At 43.5% G+C, this 20,852-nt stretch overlaps 1 protein-coding gene across 1 annotated transcript in view; it reads left to right on the forward strand.

Moving 5' to 3' along the window:
- Positions 1 to 20,852, forward strand: part of gpr4 (G protein-coupled receptor 4) — a 50,293-nt gene that overhangs the window by 24,297 nt on the left and 5,144 nt on the right. The window contains exon 2 of the mRNA XM_030744690.1: positions 18,916 to 19,656. Within this exon, the coding sequence (XP_030600550.1) occupies positions 19,528 to 19,656 (129 nt within the window). The 5' untranslated portion in view covers positions 18,916 to 19,527. The remainder of the gene's footprint in view (positions 1 to 18,915; positions 19,657 to 20,852) is intronic.

Raw genomic sequence — 20,852 nt, forward strand, 5'->3', positions numbered from 1 at the left:
TGATCAGGTGGTTGATGAAGGACCTCCAGCTGTTTCAAAGTAAAGGTTTTAACGGTGGTTACAGGAAAAAGCGCTGCTGCTTTGGGCGCCAGAAAAATGCTTTATTTCGCTCCACCGTCTCGGTAACGGCTCCGCCTGCTGCGTGTGCACAGACTGCGGCAAAACAGCTGCTGCTGAAACACTGTCAACAGAATTTTGTGATGCTTTTTATCTTGACGCTTCTGTCTTCACGCTGTTGGATATATTCCGAACCAAATAAAGCGCGCGTGTGATGTAATCACGCAAATGCGTCCTCACTTCAGTGGAATCGATGAGCGGAATCGTTAAGCAAGCAGACTAACAATTCCAAGGAATTGAATTACTGGGAATCAATTCCCATCCCTGCGCATATCTGTTTGCCCCCACTCATTTTTCTGCCATCACTCATCGTTTCTCCTTTTTCATTTTCCCATTTTCTTTTCACATCCTGCATTTGTGTCTTCTGCTTTGATTAATCATTGTCTGAGCAGCAGCTTCCTGTTTGCCTTCCTCTTTCTAAAACGTGCTTTTTCTGTATTTTTCTCTTCATGTTGTTTAAACATGAAGTGTGTACAGTGGTTTATTCAGCTTTGTCTGTTTCACCTCATTTTTAGTAGAGTTCAACTTAAATCTTCATTTGCTTTGGAGGTTTTTTAAGGATTCTTGTAAAGAATATCCTGGTAGTTTCCTACAGCTGGATAGAGTCAGACTCAATTAATTCTCGTTAGCTGTCAGGAAAACGCGGAAGGAAGTGGAATGATGATTAAGAGACCTGCTGTGGTAATTTCATACCAGCCTTGTTTGTAGCACATGAACACATTTGTACAATAGTGAGCACACATAGAGGTGGAGGCCAGCAGATCCTTCCCAAGTGACCCCACGTTAAGGTTTCCATACAGCGCTCTGTTATTAATGTCACCTGCTGCTGTTCAGTGACCTCAATCTTTTAGCTGCACTCTTGTTTGTACTGTATGTTGTGTATGTTTCACAGCAACTGAGAGCGATCACTGCAGTCAAAGTTGGACAGACTCAAAGTTTGACCTCTATGTGCTGTAATGAGTACCCACATGGCCAGTAGAAATGAAGCATCCAGCCCACGCCGGGCATTGACGACAGGTGTGTCTTGGGTAGTTGGGTAGCTTGTTCTATGACAAGCACAGCTTAGATTTGTTGGGCCTTGCTCTTAGTAACTCCACAGATCTATTAATCCATTTAGACACGGAAAACAGACTGAACTCCTGCTGGAAGTTTGGAAAACTCCTCCTGTTTTGTTCTGTCCTTTGCAGCTCTGTGAACAGCGTGTTGAACCCGGCAGTGTGCATAGCATGCTACATATTGCAAAAGCCTCTCAACCAGCCTTACTTTGCATCGCTCTTTTCTTGTAGTGTAGAAAGCACCCATCATGGCTCAGTCACACTAGTGTAAAAATATGATGGCAGCCATCTGGAGACACGGAAAAATCGACGATCACCTGGTGATTGCACTAAATTTATTTAGATTTGATGAACGATTGTGAGTAGTATTTGTGACCAGCTGGTCATCAGATGAGAGCAACTCGTCTGTGATGACACAACTGGATGCCAGCTGGGTGCATTCTGCATATATTACTATATAAAATCTCAATTTTTTTATGTGCTCCAACATTAACATCATTAGGTCAACACATTTACTTCCAGTATAACACAGACACCAATATAAACTCAGATAAAACAGTTCGCTGGCTAATTTTAGCATGCCTGCTAACATGTTTGCTATTAAAATACAACATGAGTGTAAATGCTATCCAGCTACCATAACTGATCAATGACATTAATTCCTTTCTGGAAAAAAATTAAGACTGTATGAATCTTTTCATGAAGCAAATTTCCCCAAATCAGAAACTCTAACTCATCGTCCCTTCACTGCTTGACAAGATTTCTGCACTTGTCAAAAATATCTGTCCTCTTGAGGGCTGAACCCCAATGTCCTCACAGAGACAGGAGTACAAGAGCACAACAAATACACAAAAACTGCACAGGCAGTTCAGCTCGACCCAGTCACTGTGTCTGCACCAGCTGTCATGGCGCTGATAAGTCAAGATCCTCACAACAAACCTCCTCTCCTCCTCTCCTCTCGCCCTGCTGTGCTTATTGTTGTGGGGTTCATCAGAGTGATGCTGGGACTTTCCCACCACACTTATGGGAGCTGACACTGAACTGTCCTCCCTTGTGTTTACAACTCATTATGACAATAAGGCCCCTCTGGGACGCCAGTCTCAAATTCAGAGCCATGAGCTTGGAGCTGAAGCCCAAGTGTCTTATCCGATGCTGTTGGAAGTCCTGAGTGTTATCGCCTCTGAATTCCTGAATAAAAAAAAGCCAATAATCAAGTTAGGTGGGCTTGACCAAGGTTAAGGAGGGCTGGAAACATGCAAAGCAGCATTCCAGCACCTTCACATAGCAAGTAAACAAGTTTGATTGGCAGCTCCATACATTTTAATGTCAAGCCAGTTTACTGTGGACTGTTGCCTGGAGTTACTTCCATCTAAGGCCACAGAGATAATCACACATATCAAAAAGGACAGAGGCGGCAGATGACAGGCTATTTTTAAGGATAGGAACTACTCAGCAAATAGCCTTAATAAATGGGGAGAAATGCAACGCTTGAAGAAATAATGTCATTGATTTCAGATTTTCAGGCAGTGGATCTGTACAAGATAGAATAGAATAGAATAGAATAGAATGACTTTATTGTCATTATACAGGATGTACAATGAGATTGGAGGGCCACTCCTGTTCAGTGCCATGCAACAGAAAATCAAACTCTCTGAAATAAAAATAAAAATATTATAGTCTAGTATAATCAAGAAATATACAGAAAATAAACAATGTATAAAATATACAAAAAATAGAATGTATAAAAATATATACATACATTGGTGCATCTGTACATTGTAAGAAAAGTAAATAAGTGTATACATATAATAATGAAGATGAAGAATATTGCACTTGGTGAATGAATATTGCACTAGTGAATGAATACTGGATATTACACAATATAGGAATGTTAGATATTGTTCAGTATGAATAATATAATATTGCACAGTTACAGTGTGTGAGTTCAGGGTGGTGATTGCTCTGGTGAAGAAACTGTTCTTGAGTCTGTTTGTTCTGGCTTTGATGCACCTGTAGCACCTGCCAGAGGGCAGCAGGTCAAACAGGTCAAAGCCAGGGTGTGAGCTGTCCTTGATGATGTTCCTGGCTCTGCTGATGCAGCGGGAGGTGTAGATGTCCATCAGGGAGGGGAGAGGGCAGCCAACGATTCTTTGTGCTGTCTTGACTACCCTCTGAATCCTGACCCTGTCTGCCTCAGTGCAGCTGCCGTACCATACTGTGATACAGTACATCAGCAGGCTCTCAGTGGATGAGTAGTAGAAGGTCAGCAGCAGGTTTGAGTCCAAGTTGTTCTTCCTGAGGACCCTCAGGAAGTGAAGTCACTGCTGAGCCTTCTTGATAACAGCTGTGATGTTATCTGACCAAGAGAGATCAGCAGAGATGAGGACACCGAGAAACCTGAAGGTGTGGACCCTCTCCACACGCTCGCCGTTGATGTAGAGGGGAGCTGGGTCAGTCCTGTGCTTCCTGAAGTCAATGATGATCTCTTTGGTTTTCATGGTGTTCAGTACCAGGTTGTTCTCTGAACACCAGGCTGTCAACTTCAGGACCTCCTCTCTGTAAGCTGCCTCATCTCCCTTTGAGATGAGTCCGACCACTGTGGTGTCGTCAGCAAATTTGACGATGAGGTTGTTATTGTGGGCCGGACTGCAGTCATGGGTGTAGAGGCACTACAGGAGGGGGCTCAGCACACAGCCCTGTGGGGAGCCAGTGCTCAGTGTGCGGGTGGAGGAGAGATGGGGGCCAAGTCTCACAGTCTGGGGCCGGTTGGTTAAGAAGTCCTTGATCCAGGAACATGTGAGAGGGGGGAGGCCCAGGGTGTGCAGTTTGGTGGTGAGAATATCCGGGATGATTGTGTTGAACGCTGAGCTGTAATCCACAAAGAGCATGCGAGCGTAGCTCTGCTGCTGCTCCAAGTGGCTCAACACAGAGTGGAGAGCTACAGCGATGGCGTCCTCTGTGGATCTGTTTGCACGATATGCAAACTGATGGGTGTCGAAAGTGGGGGGCAGATGGTCTTTGATGTGCTGGAGAACCAGCCTCTCAAAGCACTTCATGATTACCGGTGTGAGGGCCACAGGGCGGTAATCATTTAGGCTGGTGACAGATGACCTTTTGGGCACGGTGATGATTGTGGCTGTTTTTAGGCAGGGGGGGATGACTGCTTGGGCCAGGGAGCGGTTGAAAATCCTGGTGAGAATCAGGGTGAGCTGGTGGGCACACGCTCTGATCACCTTGCCAGGTACTCCGTCTGGTCCGGCAGCCTTCCTGGGGTTCACTGCCAGGAGCACGCGCCGTACCTCATGCTCCTGGACAGTGAGTGGGGTGCAGCCTGGTGGGAGGGGGCAGGACTGGAGCAGATGGGTGGTCCTGAGGCGTCTCAAAGCGAGCAAAGAAACAGTTAAGTTCCTCTGCTAGTGACACACTCAGGTCTCCTGCAGTCACATCACAGTCACATCACAAAGATGTGCTATTAAAGTTATTTATCAATATTGTGAAATATTGTGAAATATCAATATTGTGAAATGTCTCTGACATTAAACCCACTTTTTTTGTGAAAGGCTGCGTGAGAATACTGAGCTCACTGTAAAGTTTGGTGAAGGATGATAATCCTGAATTTAAATTTAAGCTGACTGACGCTTTTATAACTTACCAGATCCCATGTTCTCACTTTGATTGCAGCTTGAATGCATTTGGCTGAATCTAGAAGGAGCAGGTCAGCTGATCACTGTCAGCTGATCACACATCTGATGGGGCACCGGCGGCTCCCGCAACACTTACAGTACACAGGACAACTTTACTGTTTTCACTACATATTTCAGCCTCATGAGGGTCAATCATTGTCCCTGGCAAAGAGTGACAGGCTGTAGCCCTTTAACACCGGGCGATCGCTGCTGAAGCGGCCGTTACTTGCCCTCAATAGCGGCGAACAGCTGATTGAGACCTGGCATATCAGCGCGGAGTCGGCTGATCAAAGGAACGTTGATCAGCTGGCTTTTTACCGTAACTACAACCGTTTGTCCCATCGAAAAAAATGCAAACGGTTCCTGAAAGCCCAGAAATTGCACGTCACAGCCATATAGGGGTATTACGGTATTTGTTGCCGGAAGTCCGTGAACGGCGGCACTTTTGAAGTATGTTGTGCCACGGCTTTAATGTGCAAAAACTTGGTAACAGTGGGACAGTGGGAAATCTGCTCTCTCTTTCTAGTCCCTGTCAGTACTCTAGCTGCAGCATTTTGGATCAGCTGAAGGCTTTTCAGGGAGCTTTTAGGACAGCCTGATAATAATGAATTATAATAATCAGCATCACTCTGAGACAGGATGTTTCTAATTAATTTTTGTGCAAATACAAGAAAGCAGTCTGACATATTTGTTTAATATGTGCATTGAAGGACATATTCTGGTTAAAAATGTCTCCCAGGTTCTTCACAGTGTTACTGGAGGCCAAAGTAATGCCATCCATAAGTATCTGGTTAGACACCATGTTTCTAGAAACATTCAGCAACTGAGGTCAGTAGGAGGTCAGGGCATCCCTGCTTATACTGCTGATCCGGCGATCTTAATCTGATAGCCTGAAAATGGATGGATGGATGATTTTCCAACATGGATGTAGAAATGGAACATAGATTTTTGCTTGATGCAATTTAAAGCAAAACCATGTTTGTGTGTTTGGGAGCAGCTTGAGCTGTATGGTCTAACTTCCCTTTTTCATAGACAGGAAAAACAGGAGACAGCTCAGAGAAATTTGAGGGAAATTGTTGAACTTCCTTTAGTCCTTCTGGCATTGTGGGTAACTCCTCCTCACTCCTGTGTATTCATGTGAGTAATATGAGGCAAAACTTCACTTTGTGTATTGTGTGTGTGAACGCACCATTAGTGTAACACAATGCTATTTAGCTGCAGCTCCACATAACCTTCATCCCCTTTTTTAAGCTGTTTCAACAAAGCATGACGATTTAAACCAGCATCAAGAAGGCAGGATTCATTGCAGGACTTCACTCAGTTTTGTTCAACAACCCCCCCCCCCCAAAAAAAAAAACCCCAAAGACTTGCATGTATATTGCCTGACCACAAAAAGGTTTCTGTATGAAGAGGATGTCTTTGATATGTTCATTTCAGGCAGATGACCCACCAACCAGGTGGGTATTCAGAAGAAAGTTGTCTCAACGGGAGCATGAATGGAGCTGAAACAGCTTGTTTCATGCAGAGGATGGACCGACGGGCTATCCCGGGGCCTTGGTTGAAATGTTTATTTTAAAATGATGTGAAGCTACTTAGGTAGAGTCCAAGTATACAGTACCAGTCAAAAGTTTGGGCACACTCATGTTCAAACTTATGACTGGTAGTGTATAGAGATTGTCCATAGTACAGCATTCACATCTTTTAGAACACTTTCAGAGGGTTCTTCACATAGTCTTGGTAATCGGCCACAGAGGGTCCAGGTTTCCAGCTTAGCCATCATCTTCTCTCAGCTGCTCTGGCATTCAATATACCAGTTGTTCTTGGGGCTTGATGGGTATGATGATATCTTCTCCCTGACCTGACAAATGCTGTAGCGTTTGTGTTGTACCTCGTCAATCTCTAGTTGTGATAGCAGCTGCTTCTTGTGGATGTCGGAAGACTGAGATACTAGTTTTTTCAATGTCAGTCTGGATGTTGGGTGTTGAAGAGTCCATAAGTCCCACATCCTCTAACCCCTTTCACTGGGTTTATATGTGTAGTAGCATTCCTACAGTTCCCAAGTCTCCTCTTGTGTCCACTTGTGCTGTATCCTTACACCAGGACTCTAAGACCAGGCAGATCAACCTGAGCACTGCCTGGACTGGATACAAGAAAGCCTATGACTCAATGCCTCTGACAAGGATCCTGGAGTGCTAGTATAAAGCTAATAGCATGCTAATAACATTCATCAGGAACTCAGTGGGACTGTGTAAGACAACACTGGAAGCCAACTCCAAGGCAATCAAGTCACCATCATACAGAATATACCAAGATGATGCACTGTCCCTATTGCTGTTCTGCATAGGCCTCAAACCCCTAAGCCAGCTGATCACTAAGAGTGGATACAGATATAGTTTCAGGAGCAGAGTGACCATCAGCCAGATCCTCTACATGGATGACATCAAGCTGTATGCTAGAAGTGAGTGAGACATTGACTCACTGATCCACCTCACCAGGATCCACAGTAGTTGGAAAAAGATCCAAGTCATGAATACATACGCTGTACCAGTCATCAGATCAGCTGGAACAATAAGCTGGCCACAGGAGCAGATAGATGCCACCAATGTCAAGACAGGAAAACTCCTCACAATGTATGGAGGTCTCCACCCGAAGTCCAGCATCCTGAGGCTCTATGAGCAACGGAAAGCAAGAGGACGAGAATTAGTGAGTGTCGGAGTCACAATCCAGGATGAAACACCGAGCAGCCGCAAATACATCAGGAAGAAGGCTCCCAAAGATGAGCGGCTCCAAGAATGCCTGATTCAGCTGAAGACAGACGATGAGGAGGAATAATCATGGACAACCAAGCTTCTGCACGGGATGTACCGTTGACAGAAAGAGGAAGAGGCTGGCGTAAGTGGCTAGAAAAGGCCAGCTTAAAGGACAGCACAGAGGCTCTGATCATGGCATCACAAGAACAGGCTCTAAGCACCATAGAGGCCGAAGTCTACCACAGCCAACAGGACCCAAGTTGCAGACTGTGTAAAGGTGCCATGGAGACTATACCACCAAAGGTGGCTGAAAACAACAGGGTTAAGGTCCTGTGGGACGTCCAGCTCCAGACAGACAAGCAGCTGCTGGCCAACCAACCAAACATATTAGTGGTTGACAAGGAACAGAAGACCACAGTTGTGATAGATGTGGCAATCCCAACAGACAACCTGAAAAAACAGAGAAGTACCAGAGGCTGAAGGAACAGCTGGAGCAGATGTGGAAGGTAAAGCTCAAAGTGGTCCCATTGGTAATAGGAGCATTAGGAGCTGTAACCCTGAAGGTGGAAGAGTGACTCCAGCAGATTCCAGGCAAAACATCAGCAGTCTCTGTCCAGAAGAGTGCAGTCCTAGGAACAGCTGAGATACCGCGCAGAACCTTCAACCTGCCAGGCCTCTGGTAGAGGACCTGAGCTTGAGGATGACACACTCACGGGACGAGAGGGAGATTTTTTTTTCTCCAGTTTCCAGGTACTCATGTCATCATGTGACATCTGGCATCACAGACCATACTGTCTGAACGCCCTGACGCAGACTGTGTAGGCAGTCTGTTGTAAGCTGTGACTTAACATCAATCATTCCTCATTTAATCGAGATGATTTACCCGAGTAAAAATAGCAACAGATAAAACCCTAGTTACTGATGATAGACGCTACTCAGATTTCATTGGACAGACTGATACAATCAGTAAGGCATCCTGCCAGTAATGTAATAGATATTGTCCGGACTTACTCCTTGTCTATAAACACTGCCTGTGTAGCCAACACAATAGCAGCAGCTGCAGGACGCCAGCATTGTTTACGTCAGAGCGGTTCACTGCTGTGCTCTCAGCAGTGTTTTTTATTAATGCAACTTAAAATCAATGAAGCTACACTTGTAAGACTTTAGAAAGAATATTTTAGTATTGGCAATAGATGCTGTAGGATATAAAAACACATATGGATGGATACTCAGCAGGTCCACGGCAGACCGGGTCTTTAAACGTGCTCTGTGGAAAATGCAGAGCAAAAATACAAATATATGAGAAGCATGAGCCTAAACAGAGCCAGTTTTTGAGTTAATGGTGAGCTAACATGTTGCCCTGCTGAATGTGATCATACCCATTACGTACACTAACTATCACTCAGTTAGGAGGTGATTTAAGGGGTGGAGAGGTTTGATTTATTTAAATCTAACTGTGCATGTTCAAACTTTAGGCTCAAGCTCCCTCAGAAATATAGGTGCTTTATCCCAAGGAGGGGAAAGAAGAAAAAAAAAAGCATAGGAAAGGTTTCTTAATATCATTTAATATGGTTATTTTACTATGTGTAGACACATTTGGAATGAGCATAACCCAGGCGGTCAGCACGTTCATGTAGATCTGTTTCTTTTAAACTGTCCTGTGTTTGTCTAGTTAGAAAAAAGAGAGACCTGCACACTGGAAATCTCTATTACGTCTCCGATTTTCGTCACCACTGCTGTCACTGTATTACAGTATTGTTTAAAGTAAAGGTTTCTGGGCAGGATGGAAATATGATGCTATAGGAGTGGCTCTCACCCTGTAGTCTTTGTTTTTGTACAAAGCTTCTTACAGTTCCATCTAGACCTTTCAGTTCCTCCTCAAATGTTCCCAAGATCTTGTTCTTTGATCCTTTTAAAAAACGCCTGAGAGAAACGACCTTCCTGTCTGAGTACCATCGGGATAACGTTTTTCTGCTCTCGTAGGAACGCTGCAACCACAGGTAAAGCGTTTCAGTATGTTTCTGTGATAGAACTGTCAGGCAAGCTGCATATATACAACATCTCACTTATTAGCAATAATTTGAATTGACAGGATCTGAAACAAAACAGAGGAGAAACCCTGAGTCAAACTGTATTATCCTGACTCCCAGCATATTTCAGAAATTATACAGAGGATGAGTGAGGAAGCAAGAAGGAGACAAAGCGTCGTGGCTAATTATTATGAGATGTAGATGGGGAGGAAATACATAAAAGAAAAAAAGTGACTCAAGATTCAATTCAATTTTATTTATATAGCGCCAAATCACAACAAACAGTCGCCTCAAGGTGCTTTGTATTGTGGGTAAAGACCCTACAATATTACAGAGAAAACCCAACAGTCAAAACGACCCCCTATGAGCAGCATTTGGCGACAGTGGGAAGGAAAAACTAACAGGAAGAAACCTCCAGCAGAACCAGGCTCAGGGAGGGGGGGTCATCTGCTGTGACCAGTTGGGCTGAGGGGAGAGAAAGACATGCTGTGGAAGAGAGCCAGAGATTAATATCAATTAATGATTAAATGCAGAGTGGAGTATAAACAAAGTAAATAAGGTGAATGAGAAGAAACAGTGCATTATGTGAACCCCCCAGCAGCCTAGGCCAATAGCAGCATAACTAAGGGAGGGTTCAGGGTCACCTGATCCAGCCCTAACTATAAGCTTGATCAAAAAGGAAAGTTTTAAGCCTAATCTTAAAAATAGAGAGGGTGTCTGTCTCCTGAATCCAAACTGGGAGCTGGTTCCACAGAAGAGGCGCCTGAAAGCTGAAGGCTCTGCCTCCCATTCTACTCTTAAGTATCCGAGGAACCACAAGTAAGCCAGCAGTCTGAGAGAGAAGTGCTCTGTTGGGGTGATATGGTACTATGAGGTCTTTGAGATAAGATGGGGCCTGATTATTCAAGACCTTGTAGGTGAGGAGAAGAATTTTAAATTCTATTCTAGATTTAACAGGGAGCCAATGAAGAGAAGCCAATATGGGAGAAATCTGCTCTCTCTTTCTAGTCCCTGTCAGTACTCTAGCTGCAGCATTTTGGATCAGCTGAAGGCTTTTCAGGGAGCTTTTAGGACAGCCTGATAATAATGAATTACAATAGTCCAGCCTAGAAGTAATAAATGCATGAATGAGCTTTTCAGCATCACTCTGAGAAAGGATGTTTCTAATTTTAGAAATATTGCACAAATGCAAAAAAGCGGTCCTACATATTTGTTTAATATGTGCATTGAAGGACATATCCTGGTCAAAAATGACTCCAAGATTTCTCACAGTGTTACTGGAGGCCAAAGTAATGCCATCCAGAGTAAGTATCTGCTTTGACACCATGTTTCTAAGATTTTGAAATGTATCTTTTAAAATGAAGTAACAGAGAAATACAAATCTCAATCATCTGATTAACATGTTTAAAGATGAACATTTAAAAAGATGGCTGAAATGTGCTTTGTTATTGGCTTTGAGCAGCATTCATATCTTTGCATGCAAGCTGGAAGAGGAAGTTGACCACAGTCATAAGTGGTGGGAATGAAACAGGGTCTGGGTCACTGTGCGGCATGTGTTCCACTAGTTGGTGTTTGGGTTAGAGACAGTGGCCTCTTAATTTCACAGGAAGTGTATTTTCATGACATTTCATCATCTGGGAAACTAAAAATCTACAAGGAATGAATATTTAATTGGTCCAAAGAGCTGTTTAACTGTGGTGCTGACTGAATAAAAGCAGATTCATCTCCAATATTTACAGAACATTAAATAACCTGATCTCATTGTTTGTGGACAGTTAAATTCCACCAGTTCCATAAATAGTGGAGCTTATCTTTCTTAAGGTTGCTCAGACTGAAAATAACCATGCTAATGGCTTCAGCTAATAAAAGCATTTTAATGTCACCTGTGTCCCACAGAGCAACATGCAGACGCATCATCGGCAAGCTGCCTGTACTTTAGTGCCTTTGAGCCTAAAATAAGAATGATGATAATGAACTTAGTGAACCCTAGCTGTGCTAAAACTATCAGAAACGTTATAAATGTTGGGAAGTTGAGGTCAGGAACATGGGAACATGGGTGGGCCAAAACTGAGAACAAGGAGTCACGATGACTTTGCTGTCATCAGGTGTCCGGCTTTCTGTCACCGCTTGGCTGCAGCTCAAGTTCCCGTCCTTATTATTTCTCACTGAGCTCGTTTTTGAAAGGGCAGCTGAGATTTGAAGGGTGAATGAAAGTCTCTGGAAAGTACACCATGAAAGAAGGATTTCAGAGGGTGTTAAATACAATTCCAGCAACAAGTTAAATGAATTATGTTAGTCTGCTAGTCAAATACATTATAAAGTGTAGCTATACTCCCATTAGTTTCTCACTCCACTGCCACCTCATAAAATGCCCCCAAAAATAATACAAAAGGAACGATGAAGTCAAACTGTCCTGCTGATCTCTGACGAGTGAACTACGGCCTGCCGCAGTATTTCAATTGTTTTACAAAGGAATTGCAAAGTGATCAAAATGCAATCAAATCTTAGCCAGTGTTCTTTGCTTTATAGAGAGATACTTCATCATGGCATCCCCATCAGCTAAACTCGACAAGTCCAGTAAGGATGAACCACCTGGCATCAGATTTGGTCTCCTTTCATTCTGCTGCCAACGCTCCACCTAACAGGTCTCCACTGGACCAGTTAGCTGTGACACCTGGCAACTTGTGTCTGTTTTATTTACAGCGCGACTGTGTGGACAGCGCAGAAAGTGTTTTCACTCTGGTTTGAGCCAAAGAAGATTGAGGTGTGACAGCACACTGATGCTGACCTCCCAATATCACTGATACTCATGAGGCTAAAAATAAATAACATCTGCAATTTGGCTGCCAGCTTTAAATATGAATCTTCTGAGCTGAACTAGTCACTGTAACAGAAACGTAAACTCACAGGAAAACCTGCAGAAGATTACCATTGTTTGGTTTCAAACATTTTTACAAGAGTTTTCACTGTGTGTGTGTGTGTGTGTGTGTGTGTGTGTGTGTGTGTGTGTGTGTGTGTGTGTGTGTGTGTGTGTGTGTGTGTGTGTGTGTGTGTGTGTGTGTGTCCTAAAAGATGCCAAGTTGCTTGATGAAGTGTGCAAGGTGTTTCAGCGTGTTTGATAGTGTAACATTACCGTCTTCCTGCTTCTGTTGTCAACAGGAATGTTTGGCAAACAGCCACGCAGTTAGTGTGTCAACAGTGACACACACACACACACACACACACACACACACACACACACACACACACACACACACACACACACACACACACCCTTCTGTCAGTCCTCTTATTTTCACTTTACATTAGCCTTGGCATTTCACCTACTCTGAGACTGTCCACAACTCAGATTTACTTTGCTTAAAGTGAAAAACACTATATTGCATTAAAAAATAGCTCGTTTGTAATAAGAAGTCAGACAGGTGAGTGTCAGTAATGTAATTCTCTGCAAAGACGTGTTAATAAACAAACAGACCTGCATCTTTGTGGAAATGAGAGCAAAGCAGGAAGCTAAAGCAATGACATGAACAGCGATTGCATGCACAGAGATTCCTTCTGCAAAGCGGGATTATAAACCAGATAAGCTATTTTAGATCATCTGCTTTTCTTGTCCACAGCTCATCCGGGTGGTTTGACCGCTCCTTTCCTGCCCGCTGGACTTTTTGTTTTAACAGTGTCAACTTGTTTCCAGATCTCAAGGTCCTTGTTTAGTATAATAATATCATAGCAGAGAATAATGATGGCCAAAACAATGAAAATGAGATCTAGTTTAAATAAGCCTGAATTAACTGTAAACCTTCAAACAGTCCTTTCAACGACTGAGAATCGGAGCTTGCATTCCAAACATACCTTTGTTCTCAAGGTCAGATTTATTGTTTCGACAGAGTGTGTCTGTGTGTGTGTGTGTGTGCGTGTGTGTGTGTGTGTGTGTGTGTGTGTGTGTGTGTGTGTGTGTGTGTGTGTCCCTGAACCTTTTCTCAGATACAGGTCAGGATCCACTGTTTCCTGTTCCCTCACAGACACCAAACCAAAAACCAGGGGCATGCTACTAATGTGGCCTCATCTTCAAGCCGTGGTGTGTTCACCCCACTTTGTATTTTGGGGCACTACAAACAGGTTTAAAACCTCTTTTTGTAGTTTTGAGGTTTTAGGCTTTTCAAGCAAACTAATGTGATAAACATGCGTTGGAAATTTTGTAACTCACCAGTTTCACGGCCTCACTCTGGATTCTTTGGTCAATATCCAGAATACACCCATTGGTCACATAATAACATGATAATGCATACATACATAAACCCTACAAGCACCAACTGTTTCACATAAAAACATATAGAAAACATAGTTACTGTAACATGAGATTAAAATAATGAAATAATTATAACTTGCTGGAGCTGACTTGCCTTTACATTGATGTAAAAAGCTTTGACTTGTAGTGGTGCGCTGATGTATAACAAAAAGTCATATGTCATATCTCACATTGTCCTGTTTAATGTCGCTCTTAGTTGGTTACCTGGAGAAAAGCCACAAAAGTCAGAGGTGCCCACAGCGCAGGAAGTAGTACATTAAACCTTCAGGACAATGAGAGGCACTTTGAGTCACATTATGGGGCCTTTTCTCCCATATGGGGACAATAAGCAACTCCCCACAATGAAAAATATTACAATTTAAGCTGAAGATCTGGTAAGTTTAGGCTTACAGTAACTAATTCAGGTGAAGATTTGGAGTTAGGCTATTTGAAATGATTGAAAAATCAATGTAATGTCCTTGTAAGTCTTGGGAACACGGCAGCGTAACTGTGCTGCCTCGACCTAATCTCCTCTGGCAGCAGATCAGACACTGCTGTGTTTTACCCTCCTGCACCAAACAGGTTGAAAGAGACTCTCATTGTTCACACTTGCACACACATTTCTAATTACTAATAAACCTGTTGAGACTCTTTCAGTTGTGAAAGGAATCCAGGTTTGAGCTGCTTATAAGAGCCACACTGCTACATGATGATGAGTCCATGCAAACTGTGAGCTCAGCCTCTGGCATCTACAACCACGCCACCTTCAAGGTCACTTAAATCACTTTTTCTGATACTTCCAACTTCAGCAGGACTTCTTGACCATGTCTCCATGCCTAAATGCATTGTGTTTTATATATTTGTGTCCGGTAGTAGTCTGTATATGTGGAGTGAACATTGTTTAGTTAGCTGATCACAGCCATTTAGTTATCAATCAGGAGGGGTGGAGGTATGCACTGGAGAGAAGAGGAATGAAAGTCAGGAGAAGCAGATGGAATGAGAAGGAGGTACTTGGAAAGGTGAACATGCACGGAGTGGAGATGGGGAAGGTAGATGAGTTCAAATCCTTGGGGTCAACCATCCAAAGCAATGGACAGTGCACAAGAGAGGTGAAGGGGAGAGTGCAAGCCAGGTGGAGCGAGTGGAGACGGGTGTCAGTGGTGATTAGCAGCAAGAGTGAAAAGGAAGGTTTACAAGATGGTAGTGAGACCTGCTATGATGTGTGGTTTGGAGACAGTTGCACTGACAAAAAGGCTGAGCTGGAGGCTTTTCACTGGGAGAGAGCAGGATGGACAGAATTATAAATGAACAGCTCGGGCTGAGCAGTTTGGAGACAAAGTCAGAGAGGCGAGGGTGAAATGGTTTGGACGTGCGCAGAGGAGGGATAGTGGATATGCTGGGCAAAAGAAGTTGAAGATGGAGCTGCCATCCATCCATCCATTCACTTCCGCATATCCTATTCAGGGTCGTGGGGGGGCTGGAGCCTATCCCAGCTGATCCCAGGTAATAGAGCTGCCAGTCAGGAGGAAAAGAGGAAGACCTCAGAGGAGGTTCGTGGATGTAGAGGAGGAGGACATGCAGAGGGTTGGTGTGACAGAAGAGGGTGCTGGGGACAGGGCAATATTTCTTGCTTTGTAAGAGACCGTCTGGCTGGACCTCTATTTCACTGAAACAACATCAACATTCATCGTTTGATGGTCCAGTTTTTGCCCTCATACTGCAACCAGCTTTGACCAGGGAGACACTGTTGCTGCTTCAACCATGTTTGCTGGGCAATCACTGCATCACTGTGTTGCACTTTTGTTACTGCTGTGCAAGGTTTTTAAATGTCATTAGTGTATTAGTAAATGAATCGTGCCACCCACGTCTTTGTGCACTGTCTGAACAATATTAATGCTCAAGATGCCAGGGATCCTCACATCCAGGCCTCAAGGGCCGGTGTCCTGCAGCTTTTAGATGTGTCCCTGATCCAACACACCTGAATCAAATGGCTGAATTACCTCCTCAGTATGCAGTCAAGTTCTCCAGAGTCCTGCTAATGACTTCTATATTTGGCTCAGGTGTGTCCTCGAGGCCTGGATGTGAGGATCCCTGATGTATGCTGACACAGGTGGATAATGACATCAACTGACAAAGAACAACAGCAGCAACAATAATAGAACTAGTAACTAGTTCTAAAAGAACAAAACTGTGTGAGTCAGAACGGTCTGCCGGTGTATGTAATGTTTCCACGTTGTGTTACACTTTTGATCAACTTTGTGTCAGAAACGAGTCAAACCTTTGACTTCAAAAGAGTCTGCTGGCTGCACATAGCTGGCTTGACAGTGTGCCTAAATTTCTATGGAAACCATGCATAGTTATCATGCATGTTATCATGCAAGAGCAGCTTGATATATATCTGTGGTTGACAGTAACATACCACATTTCTGGTGACTGGGTGGAGAAAGATAATGCATGTGAGACTTGCTGGGAAACAAACCCATGTCACTCTGGTTTATATTGTGTCAGTAAATAAGGACTGACAGCATGTCCTAGAGCCAGACCCGACCCCCCATCTTCTCCACTCTGGCTGCTGACCTGATTATATCTTACATTAACCTAGTTTGTGTCTTATCCTAGTTGAATTTGATCAAACCCTGGCCTCTGTGAGGAGCATTTAAGAAGTGAAGGTTCTGTCGGTGACATGTGGCCCTGCTGTTTAATCTAATGAGGAAGTGAATTCTCTCTGTGGTGCTCAGTGACAGATACGATTGCAGATCTTTGATTGTCGAGTGCCGTGACTCAGCTGTGAAAGAGAGATCTTTTGAGATAACCGCACACTGGGACCAGCATCTAAAGGGTCTGTTATATTGTAAACTGTCATCGTCGGGAATGCAAGGTAGAAAATCATGGAGCACGGAGGTTTGATTCCTTCCTTGTTTCCTTCTTTTCTCGTTTTTCTGCCTCACGCTTCTTTCCTTTTACTGAAAACCTGAAAAATCCTCCCAATTGGAGTTCTGATGATATCTAATATAATCAATGCAGGGCTTTGAGCTCCAGTGGAATCATTTTCTATTGTAAGCCTGACATGGTAGAATTTTAATACTTTTCCACTACAAGAGTCCATTCTTATTCCCAGGGTGTCAAATACGACCATTTTGTCATAGATACTGGTATCTCATAGAAAAAATGTCCTTTAGAGCCATGCTCACAGAGGAAGGGTCACACTGTTGGACTTGATTGAGATTTGAGTTCACCGGGAAGTCTTAACAGTCCTTAAAATCCCAAATCTTTCAAAAAAGACGAAAGGAAACAACAATTAAAAATCAAACAAACTGAACAAAGGCTGAAACATGAGGCTCCCAAACAGGATGTTCTTCTTGTTGACGGTCTTGTAATTTACACCACTTCTACCTTTCCTGCCGCCTCATGCCGACTTTGTCACAGCAGCGTTTGCTCTCTGAAATATTACCATCACATCACATTGTACATATTTGTGTGATTCCAGCAGCTTCGGACTAAATGGTGCAAATGCCAAAGATTAAAAAGGGGATTGTCCATCGAGGTCACACTTGGAATTTTGCTAATACTAATGCTACAGCCAGTCAATGCACAGCAGCTGTGCTCACAGATACTGAGGAATGAGCAAACATTGTATCACATAACTGTCATGTCAGCTCCTCTTCCTGAGTATTATTGCTTAACTGAGCTGCACCACCACAAAAACATCGTTATAGAGCCGAAGGAGTATATAAGAAGACACTGACAATTCCCCATCAGCACCTTTGTCCATGATAATGGAGCAGAGAGTGAGCTCAAGCTTACAGTTTTACTCTGAATGCATCACAGTTAATTGCATCTTTACTGTTATTTATCGAGTGTGCACAAGTGCAAAATGAAATGTCATTTGAAAGAAGAAGAAGAAACACTTGAAACATTCATCTGCCAACTAAGACACATTTGACATTTTAGGCTGTTTAAAAACAAAAAACAGACAGTTCACCTCCAGAGTGACAAATAATTGTAAAGACCAAATAAACCTCCCTTCAGTGTCTCTGCGCTCAACATGTGAGTTCAGATTACAGCAGACTTGTGGCCCAGCTAATGTATGTTTATTTTAACCATGACATGGAAATGTCCTCATCTGTGTTTGCATGCATGACAGCAGCTGTCAGCTTAGTCCAAAATCACGTTTCCATACCAGTGAATTCTGATCACTGAGCTGCTTCTTCACAGATGTTTAAACAGACATCTCTGAGGCCTCTTTCCTGGACAGCCAGGAAGTAAACTGACCCATTCTGCCTGGTTCTTTTAAACTCTTGTGACCGACCGGAGCGCCGGCGCTCCCAACAGCTAACCGCTTTTATATACTGGTAGAACTGCAACCACATATGATCGAGCAATAAATCTTTTTGCATATAAAATCAGAGGATTTACACTTTCATATCATGCATTCAACGTGTCCCATAGCACTGTATCCTTCCTCTAACAGGTTCACAAACATCGCATAGAAAGCTGAACTGTACATAAGGACTGAGGCACGGTGATTCATATCCTTCAAAATATATTATGATATATCATAAATTATATCAAGGTGATCCAATATTTAAAAACAGAGGCTAAGCTCAGGGATGGTGACGTAAAATCAAGAAGTGAAAAAGGCAATCCAATGTTTGGGTGAAGACTCACAATATCTGACTTTCTGTTTGCGCGTACAGTTTGTCAGCACGTTCTGCGTTATTGTGCCAGATGTCAGAGATGTTCCCCGTACAAGCAGTGGAAAGTTGTTCCTGTCTGCGCCTCCTGCTGCATGCTTTGTCTTTTCTTTCACACAGTTTTGTGAATGTTTCAATGTATTAGAAGACAAGGGCTTGGCTTGTATGTGTCATTCATTGCAGGCAGTTTTGAGTGGTCCGTTCTCACCACAGGAAGGATCTCACTCAGTTCAAATACCCCAAACAGATATAGTTCATATCATAAATGATCTTTATTGCTCTATCTTTCTCTCTCTTGCAGATATTCAGGAGTTCAGAATAAAGAGACGTCCTGTCGGCTCCGGACTGCCGAAGCTCCGTAAAGTCGTTCCTGTTTTACTGCCAGCATCTCTGAGGAGTTTTGTGTGTCATCAGGACCTTGAGATTCAACCGCACACACAGTGATGTTCAGGCTCATCACTCTCACAGTAGACCTGGCAGACCTCTAATCTCTAAAAGATTGATGAGGTCTTGTGCAGGCCCAGGAGACCTGGCACAGCATTGATAAGGCAGCTTTCATTTCACCACATTATATAGCCTCCCCTTCTTCACCTCTTTTACTCAACACTGCAGGACACGGGCTGGCTTTGAAGCGTGAGAGAGGATTATAACATGTCGAGGCCTCTGGGTCCGGAGGATGGTGCTTTAAAGAACAAGAATGATGACATTCCCTGGAAATGACGTATGCTTCCTTCCATCGCTCCGTTTGGGACTGCGGTGCGGGAGCTGAGCAGGACGTCAGAGTCATCATGTCACTGTCAAACTGCTGGAGCTGGAATATTGTGAAACTATAGAAGGGAGAGACGCAAAGCTGAGAGCAGCTCAACACACATCACACACCTGCAAGCACACTCAGAGAGCCTCACACAGGACAATGTGCAACATCTCCTTCTGTGAAGTGGACAGTAAGGTGGACCAGTTCTTCCAGCCTACGCTCTACATCATAGTCATCGTTCTGGGACTGCCCACTAACTGCATGGCCCTGTGGGCTGCCTACATGCAGGTGAGGTGGACACCTGCACACAGTTTCCACATTCAGTGATCTCTGATGCTTTAGACTAAACAGTGGTTTCCAAACTAAGGTCGGAAGGCTGCCGCTTTGGTTTCAGAGGCCATGCTGGGAACAAATAGGTCTTATTTTGTTTTTCACGGGAATCTTTAATCTGTTTTATTTGCACAGTAAAAACAATCCAAGTGTTTTTTTCTAGCCTTAATTCTTGCATTATATTTGATTTTTCTAAAGACTAAACCTCAAATCTGACTGAAGACAGGATACAGCGGCTCAAACTCAGTGAGAAGAATCAACACAAACTTGACTTGTGGCAGTTTCTGAGGTTCCTGTTGTAGACGTCTATAAACAGTCCTCTGACTGCACTAAAAACAACAGTTTAAAAAAACACACACTGAGCGTCACCATTCACCACACATTTGTGGTGAATGGTCATTTATGTTGCATTTGTCCGGCATCGCCTGCCAGATACGGTCAAAAGAGGCCTCAGGATATTTTCCCATACAGCATCAAACTTTTACAGCGTTTCCCACAGACTGTCCGTTTGCTTTGGCAGCCAGAGGAAGGATTGTTATTGACTTTTATTGACTTTTATTCATACAGTTCACCAACTCGTGTTTTTCAAGAACAGCCGTCATTAAAGTAAGCAATATTTCATGTTGAATTGTTTGCCTTTGATGTCAGCATCAGGGCACATTTGTACAGTACCCCACAATTCAGACGACCTCAAGAGAGCTGGTCATTCAGTAGGTGCACGATGGTCGTCACACACGTCTGTGCTCAGCAGCATTACCCACATCAGCAGCTTCATTAATGCGCGCACTCGAACTGAATACCAGTTCACTTATGCCTAAATACTATGTGTTTTCATCACTGTATGAATAGTGGCATCTCCTATTCAGTGGATGTCATTTAATCCATTTACCATTAGTTCTACACAGTGCAGCACGTGTGTGTGGTGTGACTTGGTAAATTAAATTAGAAAACTGAATGGAAGCCATGCAGCAGACGTGCTAAAGTCCTGCCTCCAACATTTCTGTCTGCCCGTCTCTTTTCCAACTCATCACTGTGGCCGTGTATATTTGAGCTGCAGTGAAGCAACTGCAAAAAAACATCTTGTAAAGCATGTGGCTGCATCACACTGAAGGTAACAAAGGCCTAAAATTCTGACTGAACACAGTCAGCCCTTC

This window comes from Archocentrus centrarchus, chromosome 13 (assembly GCF_007364275.1).
Source record: "Archocentrus centrarchus isolate MPI-CPG fArcCen1 chromosome 13, fArcCen1, whole genome shotgun sequence".
Lineage (NCBI taxonomy): Eukaryota > Metazoa > Chordata > Actinopteri > Cichliformes > Cichlidae > Archocentrus > Archocentrus centrarchus.